The sequence below is a fragment of the Cannabis sativa genome, chromosome 7 (genome assembly GCF_029168945.1).
Source record: "Cannabis sativa cultivar Pink pepper isolate KNU-18-1 chromosome 7, ASM2916894v1, whole genome shotgun sequence".
In the NCBI taxonomy this organism is placed as follows: Eukaryota; Viridiplantae; Streptophyta; class Magnoliopsida; order Rosales; family Cannabaceae; genus Cannabis; species Cannabis sativa.
The window spans coordinates 24,380,616-24,388,366 of NC_083607.1; the positions used below are offsets into that span (position 1 = coordinate 24,380,616).

Genomic DNA, 7,751 nt, shown 5'->3' on the forward strand with positions numbered 1-7,751 from the left:
AGCACTGTACGCCACACGATGAAGAATGTTCTTACTAACTAATGGTCAAATCGTCCTTTAGCAGTACTAGCCTTAGTAGCGTGTGAAGTACGAAATCCTAGATAGGTAAAGGGTATGCCCTTTACCCCCTGTGCGCCTATAAATACTTCCATTCTTCTTTAAGCAAGGAGAGAACATTTTTTTCATCTATAGACACTCTGCTAAAATTTCTAGAAAACTTTCTCTCAAGAGGAATAGAGAAACCCTTATTATAAATACTTGTATTACATAAAATATTTACCCAAAGAGGCCAATATAATGGACTCATGAACTAAAAATTATTAACGTCAGAACTACGTAAAAAATCTGTTTGTTTATTTCTTATTTTCTTGAGCTCTAATTATATTCGGTTTCTGTAAAATTCGATCAATAAATCCTATAAAAAAGTTTAAATTTGAAAAAATGCGATAAAAAACGACAAACTTATAAGTGCTGTATTTTTATAATTTTCTTTTAAAATCTCATATTTTATGGAATTTTTACAAAAAGTAAACTGCAACGGAAAGCCAATTTAGGAGGTTTTGTGGTCAAAAATGAGAATTGAGGGTTAATTGTTTGTGAGATGACATTTGAGTTTTGGTTTTCGATCAAGGCAAATACGTCGTCGTTACATCTTGTTGGAAAGAGAGAAAAAAAGAGTTGAAGATAATATTGGTCTGTATCTCCCTCGCTACTTCTGGCCTGTTTCCCCAAAACCCTCAACGCACTAAACACATAACAACATAGTGTGCCTTTCTCTCTCTAAAAGCTCAACACTCTTCTCTCTCTCTCATAGACTGTAAGTAAAACAAACCTTTGTACTGATCTTCCCCCTTTGCCTGAGTATTCAATATGTGTAGTATTTATCTAAGTATGACTGACTCTATTCAATTTTCGCTCAGCGCTAGAAGAAGACAACAATCCCAACTTCTCCAATGTCCGATCCCTCCGACGACGCTTCCCACATCGAGAAGCTCTACGAATTTGGCGAGCGTCTCAACGAATCCAAGGACAAGTCCCAGGTCCGCATTAATATATATTTATTATATCTTGTGGTTCCATTGTTTTGTGTAATCTGGTTTCAATGAGCCCTGAGCGTCTTTGCTCTTGTTTGGGTTTTTCTAGAATGTCAAGGACTACCAGGGGATTATTGATGCGGCCAAGACGAGTATCAAGGCTAAGCAATTGGCTGCCCAGCTCATTCCTAGGTTTTTCAAGTTTTTCCCGGACCTGTCCGGTCCCGCCATCGATACCCACCTTGATTTGATCGAGGAGGAGGAACTTGGGGTCAGTATATCATTTTCTATTAAGGGTCGGGAAAAAAATACTAGAAATTAAAAATTCCCCCTTTTACATGTTGTGGCAGTATAGAGAGTTGTTTGAATCCCTATTACCTGAGACGATTTGTGTGATATCAAATATTTAGAATCAGAGAGCATTAAATTTGTTGGAACGATGCATTCTCTGCTGTTTCATATGGGCCTTGCTTGTTATTTCAAAGGTGGTATTTCGTTATTATAGGTTCGGGTACAAGCGATTCGGGGACTACCCCTTTTCTGCAAGGATACGCCTGAACATATTGCCAAAATAGTGGACATTCTTGTGCAACTTCTTGCAGCTGGTAAATTCTAGTGTTTTGAATTGTGTTATTATCTATGAGGATATTGTGCTAATTTTGTATAATTCTGAGCTTGTCTGTCTTGAATGCTGTAGAAGAATTTGTGGAGCGTGATGCTGTCCATAAAGCTCTTATGGCCCTTTTGAGGCAGGATGTGAAAGGTAATTTTTTGCTGTGCTTATGTTATGGAAATAATCTGTTCTTGTATATTGCAAGCATGTTGACATCTTGATCTTTTGAGATTAAAAGCAATGCTTGCATAAAAATTCCATAAAAGATTTGGATTTTCTCATGCCGATGTTGATGTTGTATACATTTTTTGTCTTCAGTTTCTATTTTAAGTGGTTGGATGTTGTTGGATATTGACTTCTTAGAAATAAGTGACTTTTTTAATTTTATGGTTGGATGTTATTGCATAAGCCGCAGTCAACAATGATTTACATTCCTTTATAGTTCTTTCTGGGGTTAGTACACCACTGATTGATTTTCATAGTCTTCCCTGTAGCACTAATTAGGACTTTTCTACAAAATTCTATTATTTTACTATCCATTGGATTGAATGCATATTATTTAGAATGCCTTCTTTTCATTGTGTTTTCATTTTGTTTGTGTAGCTTCTTTGACAGCCTTATTTAAGCATATTGGTAGTGTTGATGAACCAAGCACGGATGAATTTATTCGGGAGAAGGTGTTAAGCTTTATAAGAGATAAGGTATCTTGTCAGAACCACTTCCTGTGATTTTTATTGCCCTTAGTGTGGTGGATCACGATCTACTAAATAATTGGACGATTGAGACTAAGTAATTGTACTTGCAGGTATTTCCTATTAAAGGAGAACTGTTGAAGCCACAGGAAGAAATGGAGAGGCATATTACTGACTTAATAAAAAAGGCACGTTCTCAGATCTGTACACTAATTTATTTTATATGCATCGAATTTGTGAAATCTTTTATACTTTTGAAACCTGGTATTACTATTAAAGTTGCAGGACTGATCTGAGTTTAATTGCAGAGTTTAGAAGATGTAACTGGAGCAGAATTTAGAATGTTCATGGACTTCTTAAAAAGTTTGAGCATATTTGGAGAGAAAGCTCCTCCAGAACGCATGAAAGAACTAATTGGAATTATTGAAGGCCAAGCTGATTTAGATGCACAGTTCAATGTGAGTTCATTTTTCACTGGTTTGAGCTAAGATCCGGCTTATTTAATGACACAAGTAAACATCCCATCTGTAATATGTATCTGAAAACTTAGGATTTATTTTGATGGCTGCACGTTACATTGTTAGAATCGTTACACATTGAATATTCTCGGGGTAGGATTTACAGGACATGGATTTCGTAGGACTTTCAATTGTAATCACAACAGAGCCTGGTTTCTAGTATGGTTTGTCTAGTTTTAGTTGTGGGTGAAACTGAAGCAGGTCAAATTTGGATTGTATCATTCTCAGCTGATCATAACTAGTTCTAATAGCGGTAGTAGTTTCAATATGTATTGGATGGATCATGCCATTTCATCTGGAAAACAGTCTGCTAGGGACGCCTAAAATTGGTTCCCGTACACTCAATAGTGTGTCATCATTAACAACTGTAATTTTTGTTGGCCCATTGTATGAAGCACCATATTCAAACATAGAACCATTATTATTTAGCTCAGTCATGGATCTAAATATAACCTGTGACTTTTACATGCTGTGGCTGCTTTTGTGAAGTCCGTCGGTATAAATATTGGATTTAAACATTTTGATGATTTATGGCTCAACTTTTTGCCTATGAACAAAATATCCACACTGAACTAAGGAAACGGTAACAAAATATCCACACTGGTCTAATGAAAGGGTACTGTTGGCAAAACGTTGCATAGGACAATGTGCTAAAAAATCTGAGGCGTAAATTGTGTGGTAATTAAAGTGTAACTGGTGAAAGCGTTGTTGAAACATTACAAAATTTTACAATAAAAATGGGGCTTCAAAAAGTATAATATGTTTACAACTGTGTTACATTCTCTTTCTTTTCTGAAGAAACTTCTTGAAAGTTAACATAATTTTTCTCTGGTTAATCAAGTGCATGATTGTGTGTTTTTACTATGTTTGAAAATCTGTAGTGCTCACTGCTCATCTTTGTAGAGGTTCATAGCACTATTATTTTTTTGGTGTTGTGGTTACCTTTTCTTTTACAACTTTTTGAGAATTTGAAATGCAGGTTTCAGATGCTGACCATATAGACAGACTGATTTCTTGCCTTTACATGGCTCTTCCATTTGTCGTGGTATGGACTGTGTTGAAATAATCTTACCCTATTTTCTCTCTGTGTTTGTGTGTGTTTCCCTTTTATAAAATTTACCCCATGTACTTTGTACTTGACACAGAGAGGTGCATCAAGTAGCAAGTTCCTCAACTATCTCAATAAGCACATAATACCCGTCTTTGAGAAGGTAATCATTTTTTTTTAATGTTATTGAATACTTTTTAGTGTAGCTACACTAAAATCCATTTTAGAATTGTCACAAAATTGAGTCATTTGGTTGGAACCTTATATCATGCTTGTGAACTTTTGATAACTACTTTCATCAGTTAGGAAGTTGTATTTACTACGTACCAGTAAAGTTAGTCAATGTATATAAGTTATTAACTATATGTCTCATGCCAGCTACCTGAGGAACGCAAGTTGGATTTGCTCAAAGCACTAGCAGAAATTTCACCTTACACAACTCCTCAAGATTCACGCCAGATCCTTCCTTCTATTGTTCAACTTCTGAAGGTATTTTATATATTGTTTCAATGACATAATGCAAAACCTGTTGCCATTTATGTAGCTCTGAGACAACTACCTTGCCTGTTAAAGTTGTTTGAATGTGAAAGGTCAACTTAAATATATAGTTTGTTGAGTGATTTTCGTTTAATTTTTTTTATTGTTTTTAATTTTTCATTTGATTTCAGAAGTACATGCCTCGAAGGAAAACTGGAGAAGAGATGAACTTCACTTATGTTGAGTGTTTGTTGTATACATTTCATCATCTTGCTCAAAAGGTTCCTACTTTACATTTGATTGTCTTGTTAATGTACTTATTTGATGTGAATTACTCATGTGCTAAGTATTTTACTATTCTTACTGGATTAGGTTCCCAATGCCACAAACAGTTTATGTGGTTACAAAATAGTAACAGGCCAACCCTCAGATAGGCTTGGAGAGGACTTCTCAGAGCAGTACAAAGATTTAACTGAAAGGTAATTGTATCTATCTGTATACTCTTTTGTTTAAAATATATATGTTTGTAAATTGAAGGTGGTAGCTAGCTCACTAAGTAGGCAATAATTTTAGATACTTGGTTATGCCATGAGAGTTACCTCTAATTTTCTATCATAATCAAAAATAATATATTAATGAGCCTGGCTCAACAGTTTGGTTATTATTTAATTACAACGACAAGGAATATTGGTCTTTGTTGGCTCGATGCTTTCTTCTTTTCTGTCTATTTATTTTATTTAGCGAACATTAAACCTCCTGCTGAGTCCAGAGTTTTACTTGAATATAAGTAACCTTGGCCTAGGGTTGTTTGTGAAAGAAACTTGGGACTGTATTGCTTTATGTTAGGTAGATGCAATCTGATTTTCAGTATATTATTGTTGTTCCGGGTGGAATATCTGTTTAAGTCAGAGTCAGAGTCTATTTTGTGTTGGAATGTGGTCATTCATAGCTCCTACTGTTATACCCATGAATGGTAGCTTGAATGATCAGACCTTTGTTTACTCCCACAATGTCAGAGGTGCAAGTCCCTCCTGCCTACTTCCATAGAAATTTCTAAGAGTCTGGTTCCCACTATTATTGGGAATTAAATAAGGGGTTATCATGGAATTTAGAATTCTACGATAGTAACGAATAACTGCTGTAGTTTAACTATCTAGCGTAAAGGGGGTTATTAATTTTGCAATAAAAAAATATCATGTCATTCAATACTTGTCTGTAGTAAGTTGCTACACATGCAATCATTTTATTATGTCACTCTTTCAGCTATGTGAAACTGTCTTGATAATCTATTAAACATTAAAATTCTTGTATTTCATTGGAATCCTTGTGTATTTAAAAAGAAAGTAGATGATGAATTTTTAATCATTTATCTTAGACATTAGATGAAGTTAATGTTGCTACCCCATTACACTGTTTTCATTGCTATCATTTGTTGAGCTTCTCTCTATATTTTCTTTTCCTTTTGTCAAATAACTGTTAACTTATGGTTTAGGTTGACGAGTGTGGAGGAGCTGACTAGAGCGACCATGAAGAAGTTAACTCAGGGAATGGCTGAGCACAACAAAGCAATGGCTGCAGCCAAATCTGATGAGGCAAAGGGTAGCATTGTGAGTATTCGTGGAAGACTTCATCATATCGTTTGTTGCTTCCTTCTTACAAACTTTGAAGCAATTTTCTTTTTATGTTCAGAAAACTCAAAAGCAGAACACAACAACTGGACTGCGAACCTGCAATAACATTTTGGCAATGACAAAGGTTGTAAAATTGGACTTTTGATGTTTACATTCATGTTCTTTTATGCATAAACTGTCAAAACTAACCCCTTTATTATTCCTTTAACTTCTGATGATTCAGCCATTACATGTGAAAACACCGACATTTATTGGAGACAAGAGCATAAATTTGTCTTGGAAAGAGGCAACCAAACCTGCTGTGTCGTCCTCTAATACTGTTGGGTATGAGAGATCTGCCTGACTTTTCTCCCTTTATTTGTTCAGAATGTATTATTTTCTGGTTCTTAATCCTTTTTCTTTCCGTATTGAATTATTCTATAATGTTAGTTGTAGCCGTGTTCTGAATCATTATATCTTTGCTTAGTCATAAGCAGAGCTGTAGGAATCTATTTTAGCATAGTTAAGAATTTACAGTCCGTGGGCACTTAATTTTTATAAATATTGCTTGTTTTTAGTAAAATGGTTGGGCTGGAAGTGCACTATTAAAGTAGTGTTTACTGGAAATAAAGCTATACTTACGCATTATATGTTAAATCTATTTTCAGAGGTAAACGTCCATCTACAGCTGCTAATGGATCAGGCAATGCTACTTCAAAAAAAGGCCGTGGAGGTGGTGGTTTGCCGAGCCAGCTTGTTAATAGGGCGTTTGAAGGGTTATCTCAAGGTGGCAGAGGCGGTGGGAGAGGCATAGGCAGAGGCAGAGGATGGGGTGGTCGTGGAAGAGGAAGGGGTTTCCGGTAGCTGCACTCAGTGATGCAGTTAGGTAAAAGCTACAAAATTCCAGGATGTGTATGAGAATGCGCATTGGGCACTTGATGTATGGAATTCTTCTCTTAGGGATATGCTTTGTTTCTCAGAGGAAGTGAGTTTTGGACTCGATTTGGACTAACCCCAATTATCATATTACTCTGGAGATTATAGAGTGGCAGGAGAGTAGAGCTTGGGGATTCTGAACCCTTTCAAATTTAGCTGCAACCGATTAAAAAAAAACAGAGACCATTTAGGAGAAAAGTGCAGGTTGCCGTAGTGCACTGATTATGCTTGTTTTACTGATTTTTTTTTTTTTTATTATTATTATTATTATAGAATACTGAATTTGATTTTAAGGTATTTTGTAGTTCAAATAATTAGTGACTATTGTTGAATGCGTGACTAGTACATTAGTGTATAACTCGAGAGAGTTTATTTTAGTGTATAATTCACTTGTAATACTCGAACTTGTTAAAACCAGTCATTGTCTTGCATCCTCCCAACTGATGAAATTTCAACCAAATGACCTTTATTTGGTATGACAGTCAAAATCTAAAGCTGATATAGAAAAGCTTTCGGATTGTAGATTATCCAGCCAAAGCTTTGGTCAGACCCCTTAAATTTTGTCTCAAAATATTGAGAGTAATTAAAAAATAACGGCCAATCATAGCAAGTTTTTTTAAGGAAGATGAATTCTGTACAATATATATGAATAACATCAATAGAAGAATTGATGTTAACTGCATTTGTTTTTTCTCTTTTTTTTTTTAGAAAAATGATATTTGTAATTTTTTTAATAAATAATTTTTTGTATTATTATTGCTATGTAGTAATTAAGGTGTTGAATATTATACTAATGTGGTACCTATTTTCAAATCATTTATTA

The 7,751-nt window shown here is 35.0% G+C and overlaps 1 protein-coding gene across 2 annotated transcripts; it reads left to right on the plus strand.

Moving 5' to 3' along the window:
* Positions 1-568: 568 nt before the first annotated feature.
* Positions 569-7,345, plus strand: LOC115697469 (apoptosis inhibitor 5-like protein API5). 2 transcript variants are annotated; one of them, XM_030624488.2, is made up of 17 exons: positions 569-817; positions 921-1,040; positions 1,144-1,305; positions 1,540-1,639; positions 1,732-1,797; positions 2,251-2,348; positions 2,453-2,527; positions 2,648-2,797; positions 3,837-3,902; positions 4,003-4,068; positions 4,284-4,394; positions 4,574-4,663; positions 4,755-4,861; positions 5,875-5,989; positions 6,072-6,137; positions 6,237-6,337; positions 6,661-7,345. In XM_030624488.2, the coding sequence occupies exons 2-17, from the start codon at positions 954-956 to the stop codon at positions 6,854-6,856; spliced, it is 1,656 nt and encodes a 551-aa protein (XP_030480348.1). In that variant the 5' UTR covers positions 569-817; positions 921-953; the 3' UTR covers positions 6,857-7,345. The 2 variants fall into 2 exon arrangements, with proteins under 2 accessions (XP_030480348.1, XP_060974756.1); XM_061118773.1 differs by lacking the exon at positions 569-817 and having other exon boundaries at positions 824-1,040.
* The last annotated feature ends 406 nt before the right edge of the window (positions 7,346-7,751 follow it).

Bases quoted from the DNA above. Each gene is read 5' to 3' on its own strand.
- LOC115697469 (XM_030624488.2), top strand. From the start codon at position 954: ATGTCCGATCCCTCCGACGACGCTTCCCACATCGAGAAGCTCTACGAA. The intron at 2,349-2,452 runs GTATCTTGTCAG...TTGTACTTGCAG, and splicing joins TAAGCTTTATAAGAGATAAG to GTATTTCCTATTAAAGGAGA. The intron at 6,138-6,236 runs GTTGTAAAATTG...CTGATGATTCAG, and splicing joins ACATTTTGGCAATGACAAAG to CCATTACATGTGAAAACACC.